We start from the raw sequence: 16,736 nt of genomic DNA, 5'->3' as shown, positions 1-16,736 counted from the left end.
CACTGCGGTTTAGAATGCTAAACAGGCCACTGGGGTTTCTCATGACTGAGAGCACTTCTAGATACTAGACCCAGAAACAATAAGCTGCCTCTCTTTGGTTGAATGGCGACCTCCCAAACAGACAGATGGAGGAGAGAATAAAGAGGAGAATGGAATAAAACCCGGGGCTTTTTGGAATCACAAGTGAAGACATGGAGAAGATACAGAGAGAGGAGCAGAGGATGAAACGTGGAGGGAGGGCAGTGCTAAAATGAGAAAACTGATCAATTGTAGAGCAAGAGATGAGGATGATGAAGGCAGTGTTGTGGGTGACACTGATTACTGATAAAACATGCAGAGTGTGAGTCCTATCAAAGCCACTCATACAGTATTAACAGACTGACTCTCCCTGTAAATGAACCATAGGGGACATAAAGAACAAGATATCAGATCATTGTGAATGGGTGAATCTTCACAGAGACAGGAATAACAACACCACGAGGGCTTGGAGGCAGCAAGGGGATTCAGCATTATAGCGTGACTCCAGTCTTCTCTGGATTAAATCGGTACATCGACAGACATTTGCCACGACCGAGTCTGATTGATTAGAACTTCATTTGGGATGACAGAGAAAATCAGTGAGGTTTGAATCAGGAGACGGGGCAGTTTGAATTAATGAGCCCTGATTCCTTGTTCAGTTACATGCATCTGACATTAAAACAGAACCACTGCTGCTCATCAGCTGGGATAGAAAACAATTAATCCAATCACGCTTTACAGCAGGTACTTACATGTGTTAACTTGTTTTCTGTCCCTGCTGGAACTGGATCAACAGGAAGTGCCATTAGAAACTAATATGTTAGATATCTCTGCACGGTGTGATCTTATTTGCTCTGCCATTTTTCTGCCCTACTTTTTGCTCAGATTCTTTAAAAACCTGAACTGCTTACAGACACTACATGTATTGTGCACTTGTTTTTATCATGTTTTATTATGGACAGTCAAGCAAGTTCAGAGGCTTGGTAAATCATGGTCCTACCCAGAGTGATATTCTCATTTTCCTCAGTTTTCTTTACGTTTTGTTCCACGTCTGGATGCTTGTGCATTGTAATGAATTTTGTGGTGGTGTTATAGTCATTTGCTGATTTTAATTTGTGCATTTTTAAGCTTTAATTTTGATGTTGTTTCCAGTTATTGTTTTGTATTTTAGAAATGTCTTATTGGGAATCAAATTATTTTCAGTGCGGCTTTCAGTCAGATTAGCCTCCACTACTTTAGAAGCTACAGGGCATTCAAATTAATTAAATAAAAATAAATCCAACAAAACTACTTAACTAAACTCTGTACAGATTCCCTTTCATCCATCTGACTGTGGACTGTGAGATCTGCTCAAATCTCAAGTTTTTCCTCACAGATCCCATCACGTGTGACATACATTTGCACCTTGCATTAACATGCGTTTTATTTTATCCAGACACACACTACGTTTTAACCGGAGATGTAAATGACGTCACAAAAGGCACAGAACCAAACCATCTCCTGGCTGATCTACACGGGGACAAACAACGTCACGTCAGCCTGCTGCACCGCCGCTTGTTCCATCCAATCATCCTAATGGCGTTCATACATTTCACTGACGTCATAAAGAAGACAAAGTATCACAAGTTAGTAATTTCTCATCCTCACAGGGACTGTTACCCTTGTCCTGGTACCTCTCTGGTCATAACTGTCTGTGTCTCACCACTGCCATCACACACTGCCTTGTCTGTCTGCCAGCTGAGTACTAGTTGCGGATGAAGCCTGCTATATATCTCACATTCACACACACAGGCAGACAGTCACACAGTTGGTCATTTATGAGAGCGTCTGGTCCGAGTAATAAAAGCCCAGTGTTCAGCTCACAGAGAGAGTGAGGGAAAGAGGAGGACTATTCAGTGTGATTAGATTTTGCTCCGGCTGGAAGTGTTACCATGCACTTCTCAGATTGTTTTCTAAAACACAGAGTTCTGTCTTTTTAATTATTCCTCTTTCTAATGTCTCACTGTGGATCGCCCAGTTTCCTGTGGTCTCCCTTAAAACAACATTGGCAGATGAGGGAGCCCTGAGACAAATCTCCCAAATATGATGTAATTAAACCAAATGAACAACTCAAATTAAAACGCACACACCGAAAGAGGGTAAAACACAAACACTTAGGAAGACCCACTGCATATAGGCTGCAGAATATAAGCATGCACAAAAACACATGCACATGTGCACTTGAAAACACACTTGTCATACATCACACACAAGTAAAAGCACAAACAAATGATATATAGATACTGACACACAGGATAATACACGCAGCCTCACACACACTCTCCTGTTTCTCTCACCTTTGCTGTAATGACAGAGTTCTTGTGGTAGAAGCAACACAGAGCTGCTGTCAGGGTTTTCAGGTTGCATCGCTCGGACATTCTTGCTAACTTTTCAGGACTAACTGGGAAACCAACTGCTGCCTCCAGCCAGCGAACTTCAGCTGTAAATACCAGCTCTAGTCACCCTGACTACAGACCCGAACCGTAACTCGGATGACTTCACCAACTGACAAGTCCATGAACGATTCACATTGGCATCTTCCGAGAAAAACTTCCATCACAGAGTTAAAAATACTCAAGAGGACTAAAATACTTGCAGTGTAGTCAGACTGATATAAATGAACTGGAATATGTCAGAATCTTCTAGAGACAATAAAATCTGTCAGCCTAAGGTCCCAGTATCTCCATCATCTCCCTGTCTGTGTCCTCCACAGTCCCCTGCAGAGTGAACCCTCCACCGTTCACTCTGCTTCAGTCATCCTTTCTCACACCCCCCACCCCCTCCTCTTTACTCCACCCTCCCAAGCTCCATTTATGGGTGAGAGACAGATCCCATGTGATCTGGTTTGAGCAAATCGTGTGTGCAGCAACTGGGAGTGGCCCAAATGCAAAGTCTGTCTCTGGATGAAAACACGTGGATGGATAGATGGATATATAGATTCTGCATCAACCGCAGGGCTCTAACACATGATCATCTCTACTACATGTCACTCTTTGGAAATTTTGTGTCTCTTGAGTTGGAGATAATTTGCAGATGTGGCTGAATCAAATGATTATTTTCATTCTTGTTGATCTGATGGTTGTTTTGTCAATTCACAGGTTAATTGTTTGGTTTATAAATGGTCAGAAAATAGTTCCCAAAGAACAAGATGAAAGTCCAAAATCCAAAGATATTCAATTTACTGTCACAGAAGATTAAGAGAACCAGCTTTTATTCATATTTGAAAAGCCAGAATCTGAAGGATTTTTTTTTTTTTTTTAACTTTTTGTCTTTACTTTTTAGTTTGTGCGCCGTACTTGTCAGAGATCACCTGTCAATCAAACAGTGTGTGCCACACTGATGTAATTCTCTTTGGATCTCATGTTGATGGAGCTGGAGTTTCTGTAAGTGGCACTCTTTTCTTTGACTGCAGAGCTATGGTTGATATCTCTGCTCCTCCAAAAAACAGTTCTTCATCTATTCATCTATATTTTTCATCTTTATCTATAACTAAAAACAGAAACATCATTTCCTGTGAGGCAAAGTATGTTTCCAAGGAAACGGCTCCCAGACGCTGACAGCAACCATGTAAAAAAGTTTAATGGCAGAAGGCTGTAGGTTCAGGCTGCATGAGTGAGAGGACAGAGTCAGCTACGCGTGTGTGTGTGTGTGTGTGTGTGTGTGTGTGTGTGTGTGTGTGTGTGTGTGTGTGTGATTGATGCTGATAAATAGCTGGCCATTTGTGTTACTTAATGACTGCTAAGCAATTACACCCACACACTCGTGAAGTGCCATAGCTTTCCCACCAGTTCACACACACATACAGCAAATACAAACACAAAAAAAGGAACAAAAAAAACATGAATATACAGTATAGGCAGAATGATGTTGAAGTCAGATACATCAACAAAGACACAAACACACACTGAGGGTGACATCCCAGCAGCAACCAGTTAAAGGAACATTTCGCCGCAGGAAATGGAGCCTCTAATTACAGCATGAACTCTCTGAGGATCCACAAAGGAAATCCATGTAGAACATTCTCTGGGGCACCACACAGCAACACACACACAAACACACACACACGCACACACAACTGCCAACCACAGTGGCCCCAAATCACCAGCTAGGCTAAATGTCCACCTTAAAATACACACATCCGTTGCTCCAGGAATGCTCTGGAAAAACAACGGGGGACAGAAATCGCCGTGCTGAGGTTCTATGTTTTCTATTTCTATCTGTCTGTTGCGTACAGAGGAGAGAACAGTTTCAGCAACTTCAGCTGACAAACGGGAATGACAGATTTTCTAGTGTTAGTGTTATTTAAAGTTGCACCGACTATGTAGTTTTACTTTAGAAGTGTTGTTTGTTGCGCAGTGGGGCAGAGACAAGAGAAATCTTGAGCAGAGGCTGAGCTCATGATGTTGCAAGTAAATCATCTGCATCTGGTGGTGCCAGGCGCAACAGGTCCTCCGACCTAAACGACCATATAGACTGCTCGTCCCTCCCATCAGATATGACCCATAGGAGCGTACCGCACCCTCATCATCATGGTTAGAATAATAAACATGGAGTTACCGTTGTGGGTCGGTTCCACAGGGGAAATGAACAGTGGCCTCCTGTGTGAAAGTTCTGTGGTTTATCGACCCATCAACCTCAACCTCCACCAAATACAGGCTTTATTGCTCTTTATACTTTTACATCTAACCTCCTCTTTTGTTCCTATGGGTTGTAATAAGCTGCTTGCATAGACAACCTATGGTCTCTCTTTTGCTTTTTATTACAGGACAAAAGTCTCTATAGAAGAAAAGTCAGTTGATCACCAGAGTCATGATGATTCATTCTCTGGGAACCAGGAACATCTGTACAAAATGTCACAACAGTCCATCCAATAATTGCTGAGATATTTTTACCAGAGAGTTTTAGTCTTCAAGTTTGTGTCCTTTATACTCAAAGACCTCACCTGCTAATGGCTTTGAGATATACATTTGACAGACCAGGCATCACAGAACTGTTTTCACACTGAGTAGATCAAACCCTGACTATTAAATTGGACTTAAAGAAAAGTGAAGAAAATCAGTAGAGATGTACACTGACATAGCAACAAGGTACAGTATGAGGATCAGGACTAACTGGACTTATTAGTCCCCTGTTTTCCAATCCACAGCAAGAAATAAAGAGCAAAGCGAAGTGAGTCCTCTGTTGCGTCTTTGTGTTGTTAATAAATCTCACACATTTTGCTTCGAACTGCATCTGATGATACAATAGAGCCGATGTAACGTACTGTAAAGCTATTTACGTTGTCAGGTACAGTCTAACATGCTTTACTATCAAAATCAACTTCATAATGAAACAGTATACTGAACATCATCCAAGTTCCTGACACTGGTTGGAGGTTTGGTTATAGTGAATCAATGCTATGATATCACCACAGTCTACACATCACTATCCATCTGCCAGTTAGGCAGCATTCATCATGTTCTAATGCCGGAGAGGAAATGTCAATGATGCCGGCGTTCACCCTCTGGATGTGTGTGCTTGTGATGGGTCATTGATCAGTAATGGACTGTGATGTTGGTGACAGTCATAGTCATTGGTGCAATGTGACACCTACGTTATACAAGCCCTCAAAAAGTCAATAAAATGTGTATAGTCAGAGGGTGCGATACATTTCATGCTCAATAAAAAGAAAACAAACCAACAATGTTTTCATGCTTTTGCCGCAGTGTAAGATACAGTGGACGGCTGAGGGGGATGGTGCGTAGTGCATATGCATGGTTTTAGCTGATATAAGTGTCGCAAGTTATGGAGGAAGGGACAGATGTTACTCAGTTAAATTTGAAGGTTGAAAAAACGTTTGTCCAAATACAGTAAATCTTAATTTTAGGTGTTGTGCTTTTGTAAGTTTGGATTCAGACGTAACCATTTCACACTCACTGCTCTGCAACTTATGAGAGTTACATTAAAAGCATGTGAAGTGTGTAGTTAGTAACTTTCAGTAATATTTTAAGTTTATTATAATATTATTGCATCCTTGTTTACAATATTGCACTTTGTATACTGACTAGCACGATGCTACATATTGAGAGAATGCACTGTTTGCACTGCATTGTTTTTGCAAACCACAGTTTTCACTCTTTCACCTACAGTGTAAACGGTTTACACTATTCAGTATTAATTTAAAAATTCCCAAAGCTCGTCCAGGGAACAGATAGTGAGCTCAAGTTTTTTATACACTGTGATAGGCATTTTTCACAGAGCAGCTTTAAACAACAGTCTGTGTTTGACATGTAGAAAACAAGCGGAGATACATGATGGTTTAAATTGATACTCCTAATCTATAGGGTGTGACCCAGATCTCACATTGATCACTTTTGACTTCTCCAATAATCCGATAAAATGGTTACTGATGCTTAAATCACGTTTATAAAACTCTCATTTTGTCTTGTTCCTGTCTGATTGATAATAGTACTGTTTACACTGTGCATGATAAATAAAACAAACATGACTAAATTTCCTCAAAAATTCATAGGGTTCGATGGGAGGATAGTCCAGAGATGGAATCACCACTAAATTTAACAGTGTTACTAAAGTCAAATTGTGTGGTTGCTGGCCGCCTGCTCTGCTTATAGGCTGACAAACTGACTGATTGATTGGCTTTCCAGCTTATTGACGGACAGACTGACTCACCCTGGTTGGTCGATGGAGCTGGATAGTTGGACAGCAGGGAGACCAGCTGGTTGGCTGATTGCCTGGCTGCTATTTGAACCGATGCTGGCTTGTGACAGACTGGTATGATGATCCAAATGAATGTCACGCTGCTGTTTGGACTTCTAACCGACTCACAGACTGCTGATCCATCTACAGTTCTCAGGTCTGAAGGTTTTTATAATGTAGTACCTTAAATTGACCACTAGAGGGTACCAGAGTCAATCTTTACCTCCTACCCGCCTCTAACTTTTCATGATACACTGTATTTTGTTGAAGAAACAAATAAATTAATGAATCAAATTATAATGATTGAATCAGTAAACATCTGAATTGACGTTTTGAGCTCTAATCTCAAATAATTACAGTCCATCTTAATTATTGTTAAAAACCAGGTGACTGTACTGTTGCTTTCTGTGTGTGTGCGTGTGTGTGTGTACTGTAGGCTGTAAACTGTCATCCACTTTGAGAGTTGAAAGCTACTGCAACCGGAGACCACACACACACACACACACACACACTCACACACACACACACACACACACATATACAGACACACACAGAGCATTATTGTTTCTTAAAGCTCTCTCGTGAGGGTGGAGAGCAACTTGATGTTCGCAACTCAAAGACAGAGGGAATGAAAGAGAAAGAGCAAAAGAGGCAGAGTCTTTTAGAAGAGGCTCAATGAAAGAAGAGTTGTGTTCATTGTGAACACAGATGATCAACAGGGAAATAGTCTATCTTTCTTTTTTCTTCTTTCTTTATTTCTATCTTTTGCAGTCATCAAAGACCATAGAAAATATTATGTACTACACTGCCACCTATTGTAGAAAACAGTATTTTTTCTGTTTTACTGCTCATTTATACAATTTCAAGTTAACAAACTCTCCCTGATTCATTTAACACAATTAAACAAAATGAACTCTTTCAGCTCAGTTTACTGATTCAAGATTGGGTTTTTTTCCCTCTAGTTTAGAAAAGGAAACTTGCCAGTTCCCCTCGGTCTGAACTCAGCCGCCCTCAGCCACACAGTGCTGAATATTTTCTGGTGACGTTTAAACATCTGTGCTCATTTTTCTGCATTTGTTATGCAACACAATGTGCTAAATGTAAATATAAGTACATGTAACTTTATGGAGAGCCAGAGTTAAATATTTTTCTGTTCTGTCTTGGAAGCAAAAACAGAGCAGAACAGCAAACATCAGAGGAGATGCTGTATCTTTTATTTGAGTGTTTTTTTTGCATATTTGCTGACTCAAACAATGATTCACTTTCTCCTCAATGAGAATTTAAGTTTAATCTTTGATAATTATGTTAAATCATTCTCAAAAATGATTTAAAATCTCTTCTCTTCTATGCCTGCTTGTGTTTCTTCTCAGTGGAGTAGTAAAGGTGCAGGTTTTATATTTAACCCACAAGCTATCAGCTCAAAGATACACTTCCTTTCTATGAGGGAAAAAGACTAATGGAGCAGAATTTAGACATCAAACAGCTCTGGAAATGAGAGAAACTGGCCCTCAGTCAGACAAGAGAGGGATATCTTAATGCAATTGTTCTCTACAGACACTTCCTTCCCTGCACACATCCATCCTACACGCTTGTACTGTACATAATCAATCGAAACAATGCAAGGTTCACTGCACTGTCACCATTATTGTACTTTGACCTTTTACCATGGGACATGACGCAGAGCACCTGCACTGCTCGTTGCCGTCTGTGCATGTGCACGCACGCACGGTCGCATGTGAGTGTTTTCATCCACACTGGAAATGCAAACACACCTGGAGTACCAGAGCTGACAGCTACACTTTCACACATATTATATAATACCTGTGGTTCAGTGGCTCCATATGCGGCCAGAGCACACACACTGTTGACACTTGCACACAACCTTAATTTGACCAAAGAGACACACACAAGAGCTGTTTGACTCCCACATGTGCAACCTGCTCTCGTGGGAAGGACTGAGTTTGCTTTTCACACTGAGGTGTCAGCATCCAAACATATGAGCTAATAGATGGAGGAAAAGAGGGATGGATGGATGGAAGAGGAGAGGGATGGATGGATGTCTGGGGGGTGGAGAAGAAAGTTGGTGAGGTCTTCCAAAGACGGTGAAAAACACAGGAAAGATGTAGCATGTGTAGTCAGACCTGCAAATATCTTGTAAATATTTTCTTTTTTTTTTTTTGTCAAATAATCTCTGGTTTAAACTTTTAAGTTGTGGGGATTTGCCACTTTTATTTATCTTATGTAATATTACTTAAATATCTTTGGATTTAGTACTGTTGCTTTCACTGTTTTTGGACAATTTATGGCTCAAAATGATTAATCAATGAATTTAAGACATTTTAGAACCATTTTAACTAATTTTGCACAACTTTAACCTCAGTGAATCAGAGCGATAAAATTTAGATGAAACTTTTATGGTGCAACTAACTATGATGTCTAACTTTTACTGATTAATCTGAAGGAACACTGCAATCACAGGTCAAAATGAGGTCATTTAGTTTGTTATCAAGTGGTCTGTGAGGATGTTTTATACCATGAGAAAGTTGAGAACTTGAACCATAAATTAAAAGCATCAAAAGTGAATAGAAAGAGAAACGTGTGCACAGTTTGTTCCACTGCTTTTTGCAGCCAAAACAGCAGTGAAACCCAACAAACACTGCTTTACTCACTACTTTGTATCTGATTTATCCAAAAAGGCAAGAAAGAGTAGAGGTAGGTGTAGTTAAAAGGTTTTCTGATGAACCTGAGCTCAGTATCAATGTAAAAACAATATCAACACATCTCTTTATACTTTTATGTCCTATTTCTGCTTTTGATTCATTATTTGTTGACATGGGGCAGCCCTCTTGGGCTTTAGGGATGGGAAGTCAAGTTATAACCAAAAGGCCTGATTATCCCTGTTATAAACTTGTTGTTGGGCTAAACCCACTTTTTATTTTATTGTATTCATATTTATTTCTGTGCGTTGTTGTAGGAAATTGTTCCTCATTTCCAACATAAAAAAATGGGTCGAAAAAAAGTTTTTTTGTGCAATACGTGAAAGTTTCTCACACTGTTAAACATTGTTGTTTTAACAAAATAGCACAAGAACTTGACATTAAATGCAGCGTGAAATTAACTCAATTATGATTTAAATTAGGCAACATCTGATAGAAGAATAAGTAAACAGCAGCTGACCAGGTTTTCTGTGCCACCTTTCAGTGCTCAACAGTTTTCCGTCTCCATTTGCATGATACTCCGAATGTAGTTAGATTAAATACCCTGAACTCATTTTTTCCCACTTATTCGCTGTTGCCTGGTCTATATTTATTTTTGATGCCTTAGATGACATGAATTTCCCTGATAATCAAGCAGAACTTATACAGGGTAAGAATGGGGCCAAAAATAAGAAAGGCAAAGACCAAAAAACACAGACAGTAAAGCACATTAGGTGTCAGCTTGATGATATTGTGATGATATTGTGACAACAGAATGATCACCTCTCAGTCGTCACCTCTCTGATGGAGGAAAGCTGGGACGCAGGTGGTGTGTGTGTGAGTATGATTTACAGCAGTGTGACAGCCACTGCAGGGTGGCAGTCTGTATGATTTAGTGGTGTACTATCCTTGTAGCCCGGTGGTAATTGGATTAACTTCTCCTCTGAGTGATGTTTGCATCGCAGAAGTGGCTGAATGCTGCTTCACATCCAGCGTTTGTCGCTTCAATTACAATTACTGATGGAATCAATTAATTTTCTTAGATTTCACTAAATCTTTTAACCTTTATTTCACCTACCAAAGTGATGTGTTTCTGCTAGAGTTGCAGTATATCAATGGGTTTTAAATAACAACTAGACTATATAATAGTATTACTTTTATGTTTCGACTGCAGTACGTAGTGAACGCACTTAAACCAACAGTGAAACTTCACTGTCTACGAAGCCAGACTGAATCTGGCTGTGTTGTACATAACATTTTGTTTACTTGTGTTTCTGCATCATTTATCTCTGTACAATCTGTTCCTGAGGTACTGTAAATGTGCTAGAACTGTGCTCAGCTATGTGAAAAAAAACATGCTGTGCACACATTGGCACAGTAATCTGTCTTTCAAGGTTCAGTTCCTCAAGAAGAATATTTCAGTATTTCTATTAAAAAGAATGTAATAACAAAGAATTTGAAGACAGGATTTTAAACCTCAACACTCCAGGTCACTGTTGATAATTTCTGCTGCTGTAGCAACGTTGCTGAACCAGAACAATGGCTGTTCCTACCTTAACGTAGTCCACGGTGGCATCCGGGCCGGCAGCGGGCTCCCTGGGGAACACAGACAGAGACAAGGTCCGGTTTAGAGAACACATCTCGCTACTGGGACCCGACCTCCTGCGTCCTCGGTGCTGATCTTCACTCCAACAATGAACAGTTACACTTTTAGTCCCTCACTAGCTCCTAGTACAAATACTAGTGTGCCGTTTGTGTCCCAGCGGGTCCCTAACTGGTGCTGATGCTGCTTCTTCAGCAGTTCAAGCCCAACTCTTTTAGGAGATGATTAGAAATAGAATAGAAATGTGGCACTTTTTAAAAAAAAGGTCAAGATAGATTTCACCGGTCCAAACAAGCCTCCATATTATCCATATTCTGGCCTCAGACAGTACAGCAGGCGTACAGGCGAGTTAACTATTATGGTAATGTTGTCTTAAATTCAGTAGGTCCCACTTTGCGAGCGGGTTCGTCTGAGAGAAAAGAGTCGAGTGAAACCAAACCTCACACTGAACTGTTTAAACTCTCTCTTCCTCTGTGTTTCGCTGTCTGTCTCTCACTCTCTCTTTCTTTCTTTCTCTCAGTCAGTGGTAAACATGTTCACTCACTGCCTGCCTGACTTGGCCTCCCTCTCTCTCTCTCTCTCTCTCTCTCTCTCTCCTCCCCCACCATAACACACATCACAGCCACACGCCTACCCTTCTGAGTCCACTGACAAATTCACAGAGAGGTTAGAGCACATACACGCACAGACACGCACAGACACACACACACACACACACACACACACACACACACACACACACACACACACACACACAGAACACCAGCAGCATTTTTTCATTAATCTCTTTTTGCATTTTTCTTTGATTCCCTTGTTCATCCAAAAACTGTTTACAACCACACAGACAGCAGCTTGCCATTTTCAATCTGTGTCTCCTCATCTGCTGAACTTTAATCTTCATTTGTTGTTTTTTTTTCCAGAAACTGTTGATTTAAGGTCAACATTTTCAGGCATTTTTATTTTGGCATTTTGAATATCAGCAGCACACAGAACTACTCGTGTATATGCTATTATTTCCAGTGCTCTCCAGCTTGGCCTTGAATATTGGCTCTTGAGTATTTGACCAAAGCTCAGAGTCTCTCTACAGGAGACTTACAGCCAGGGGCTCAGTGAAAGAGGTAATTAGCTCAAATCCTCCACTATGTTAGCAAGGTTGGTAGTTAAAATCCTCTAAGCCTTCACTGGTGTTCCCACGGGAATATTAGCACAGTCCATTACTTACCAAACCAAATATGTTTAGCTCTAAGCCCTCTCAGTTTTAATATGGCCTCACATAATGAGCAGGACTTAGTTATGTAACTGAACAGAAGCCCCCATTCACAACAATGCACAATCTTAATTCACACAAGGTGGAGTGCTCAGGCCTGTCGGGATCGACTGCAGATTTATGTTTACAGAGCCAAGGAAGAGCAGCACATGGCCACCACCTCCTGTTTCAGGTCTGCAGATCTCTAATCCAACACATCCAGTAAATCAACACAAAGCTAAAGTGAGCTGTCCTCACAACAGAGGGCACATCAGCTGTTTGTTGGTCTGAACAATTGGGTCTGATGCTGCCAGGGGCTCTGCAAAAAGGCTGATCATCAGGGGTGGACATTTGTTGCTTTACTATTGTATTGTAACAGTAAAAACTATTTATGAATATGTGTCAAGAACATATTATTAGAATTAATGAATTATTATTAAAAAGGATTTAATTAGGGGACTTTTAATAGAAAAGCAAAACATCAACCAGCCTCTGTTCCACAAAGTATTGCTTCCTTTTTATAATGCTCAGAAATTACATTCAGATGTTGTTTTGTTTTTAGTTTGTTTTTGTTTTTTTAACTGTTTGTGCCTTAACCTGCCTCATTCTAGTGTGGTTTCACAAAACGGAGGAAGAGAGGAGGAAGAACGCAGGAAGGTTCTCTGGCCACAAATGTAAACGCAGACATTCGGTTTTATTTTGGCCACTCAGTGTCGTCGTATGTGTTGCTTCTCTGGGGTCAGTGGTCAGCGGCTGGTCCTATATCTCCACCACACCAACCACCTGCCCCTCATAACCCTGCCTTAGCTCTCTAGTTTCACATGGTTGCAGTGACAATCACCAAATACCAGACAACACCCATATAAACTGTGAATGTGCTACAACTGAGGGGAATTCCTGTTTCTCCTCAGAGAGGTCAAAGGTCAGGCTCACAAACAGAGTGGCAGCCCTTGAGCTGATGGTGACTCTGTGTTTTAAACTCAGGTCTGACGGTCTCTCCACCCTGCATCTTGATGGATGTTTTTTTTTTACATCTTTACTCCCTGACAACAGTTTAATAAGCCTGATTTCAGCACTAGAAGAAGTGAATCAAAGTGTGGTGGATATGAGATGCCATTCCAGACTACACAAGCTGACCACAGCTAACTTTGCCTTTTTCTGCCCATGTTGCTGAAACAGCATCAGACACTGGATTTTTCTGCTTCTACAACCACAGAACTGACCTGCAGCACAGAGAGGGGCAGAGGAAAGACGACCGAAACTTTAGAAGCCAGTGAGAGGGGAAAAAAATAACAAGAGCAGGGAGGGCAGATGTAGGCAGCACTCGCCACAGTCTTTTTCTGGCTACTGTTGTTCTTTGCGCTTCACCACACAATACTCAGCATGACCACAACTGGCTTTAGTTCGGGACTGCACCATATTTGTGTGTGTGGGAGAGAGGAGAAGAAGAGAGACAGTGACAGACTGACAGGGGAAGCAGCAGAGGGAGTTGATGAGCAACATGTAGGGCCTGCAGGCAGCCTACAGAGGTCAGTGTGTTTCCACTGTTAACATCCACAGACTCACTGTAAAGACTGAATTTACTGTAAAAAAAAATCCACTATGCTAGTCACTAAAATTCATTGTATACTGTTTCAGCAGTTAATATACAAGTAATGAAATGAATATATGTACTAACAGGAAATGATAAGAACATATACTGAAGGACATCAAATCAGACAGATTTTGGAATATGACAAGTGAACAGACAGAAAGAAAACATTTATCTTTCCTTTAGTTATGTTTCATTTGTTTGTTCCTGGAGCACTCTCTAGATCTGTGTCACTATTCAATACTGCACATTAATTCTACCACATAAGGTGGTAGTGCAGTATGTTGGGTGTCCACAGTGGAAAAGTGATAAAATAATAATCAAGCTAGAAGTTTTAGATTTAAAAAAAATCACCTTCATTTCATCATTACAATATACTGGAAAAATATCATTTATTGGGTTTTGAGAATTTTATTGTTGGTTATATTTATAAGGTTTTGCATGGACTTTCCCAACCACATTTAAATGAATTCACTAAACAGAGGGCCAACAGTGGTGTTGGCACCAGGGCGACCACTGCAGGGGGTTGGGAGGTGCTGCGTAGGCACACCACGTTTGGACGAACTGTGCCATCAATAAAGGGAAGTAAATATTGGATTGGTTTGTAATAAGGGAGGGTCCTACATATCCCAGCTTTAAGACACATCTCAAACATTGGCTTAAGTCCAATCAATTCTCATAATTGATCATTTTTAACTCAGTATGCAACAAAATGAATTTTGCGTATTTAATTTGTGTACTTTAGAAATGTATTTGTGCTTTGTTACTTGTTTTATGTTTCCTGCATAGATACTACAGATGTAAATTAGAATTTCTGCTACAATCCTGCATGTTTACATCGTGTATTTTATACTGATGTTCATTAACATTCATTGTCCCTATCAGATAAACAAACAATTAAAAATGACCATCTTGTGGTTGTATGCCTTTTCCAACCAGTGCATTTACAGTTAATTAGCTTGTGCAACCCTGAGTCATGGCCAAAAAACATATTTTGTGAGGTTGCAGTGACCTTTGACCACAAAAAATCTAATCTGTTCATCCTTGAGTCCAAGTGAACACCAAATCTGAGGGAGCTCCCTCAAGGCGTTACTGAGATATCCCGTTCACAAGAATGGGCGGATGGCCAGACAGATGGACAGATGGACATGAAGGTCAATGAGGCATAAAAAGTCAGCTTAGGAAACTGACAGCTCAAAGCTGCAAAAAAAAAACAAAAACCCAAAACAACCAAAAAAAAAAAAAAACAGATTGTGAAACAGCACCAGGAACAAAAAGAACTATTAAATATTGGAAAAAACACTTTAATGTAATTGGCAGTGACAAAGTAGCAGTTTGATTCACATAAATCAGTGCAAGTCTTTTCCTGTTAGAACAAAAAGATTCAATTCATTAGTGTCTTGTTTGCTAACTGGAAACACGTCTTTGAAACTAAGAATATAATACATACTGTACTGTTTACAGTTAGTATGTAGTTTGGAAGTGGGACAAAATTCAGGTGTGAGTCACTCAACTGTTTCCTATTTACTGTGCAATGTAGGACAAGTGTCAAAGGACAATAGCACAGTCTAAAATCTAGTGGATTCAGTGGAGACAGTGACATCTTTAAGTACACTTGTCACCTTTCCAGTGTAAACACAAACAAAGTCAACCCCTGTTGAATTAGTGTGCTGTAGGAATTTGGGACACATCAGGTCACTTGCTCAGTAGCCTGAGGATAAAACCGATGCAGATAACAGGCACAATCGACCGCTGCTTTCAAATGCAGGACAAATCTTTCCAGGTTTTTATCTCTGTGTTGATGTCAAACATTTTACCACAACACAAATAGAACTGTGCGCTCAGAGTTTGCTTTAAAATGGAAAATCTATTTTGTTCTTTGAAGAACAGGAGGTGAGTCTCAGTTGACCCTTTACCTCTTCATCTCACATCCTCCCTTTTATTTGACGCATTAAATCACCTCTGTAACACAACCTGCTGTTTTCCCCCCTCAGTTTGTCACTGTCAGACATCAACACGCTTGGATTTTTAGTTTAGTTTTTAGTGGATTCAAAAATAAAAGGAAGAAATTAATCCAAGTATAATCAACAGATAATTGGGGATTTCGGGAGGATTTTAACTTCATCTTATTTATGTTGATGAAAGGAGAAGTTGCTTGTGTCGACAGTCTCTCTCCTCTCCACCCACACTCCTCCCTTTCTCTCTCTTTGCTTTTTCTCCTTTCCACTTTCCTTCTGCTGTACTCGTCTGCCTCCCCCTCCCCCTCCTCTCCTGGTGGTCTGCTAAGATGCTCACAGAGGTCAACGGAAAAACAAACTGACCAATCCGGAGCTAGTGCAACATAAGGTCAGGGGTCATAGGTCAGTTGACAGCATGAGAAATGGAAAGTCAAGACCAACTGGCCAGTGGTTACATACCTTATAGATACACTCCCTTATCTTTTTATAAAAAACTCAACTGTGTACAGTTTCGAAACAACTGAAGGAATTTTTTACTGAGTACAACAACAACATAAAGGACTGTATGTTCAACATGTAAAAATGGGTATTTTTCTGCCTTTAATAATGACAGTATGAGATCATTATATGTCTCTTTTATTTCTATTTGATGAAAAAGAAGAAAGAATGATCTAAGAGTGCATCCTTGATATAAACCAAGGGGGAAACATTTCCTGAGATGAGCTGCGATGTAACTATGCAGTTTTTGGTCAAACTATTATTGAAAATATAATGTGAAATTACAAAGCATTGATGGAAACACAACATTTCTGGATGCAAAACCTTTCACTTGAGGCCAAGAGCTGTCAAGCAAGTAAATCCAGATCAAATTAAGATGGACACACTGAGA

General features: G+C 40.2%; 1 protein-coding gene across 3 annotated transcripts in view; it reads right to left on the bottom strand.

Annotated features, from left to right (window-relative positions):
* The window catches only part of bcar3 (BCAR3 adaptor protein, NSP family member), a 76,427-nt gene that overhangs the window by 23,848 nt on the left and 35,843 nt on the right, over positions 1-16,736 (bottom strand). For 2 of the 3 annotated variants that reach the window (XM_071486308.1, XM_071486309.1), the window contains one exon: positions 11,003-11,045. In XM_071486308.1, coding sequence (XP_071342409.1) covers positions 11,003-11,045 — 43 coding nt within the window. Of the gene's footprint in view, positions 1-2,354; positions 2,836-11,002; positions 11,046-16,736 lie in introns of those variants that run through there. The other variant, XM_071486310.1, reaches the window with a different exon arrangement.

The sequence above is a fragment of the Trachinotus anak genome, unplaced genomic scaffold, assembly GCF_046630095.1.
Source record: "Trachinotus anak isolate AG129_WGS33_773 ecotype Australia unplaced genomic scaffold, CSIRO_AGI_Tana_v1 ptg000010l, whole genome shotgun sequence".
Taxonomy (NCBI): Eukaryota; Metazoa; Chordata; class Actinopteri; order Carangiformes; family Carangidae; genus Trachinotus; species Trachinotus anak.
The sequence above is the reverse complement of the archived record's forward strand: the minus strand, read 5'-3'. Positions and strand labels throughout refer to the sequence as shown.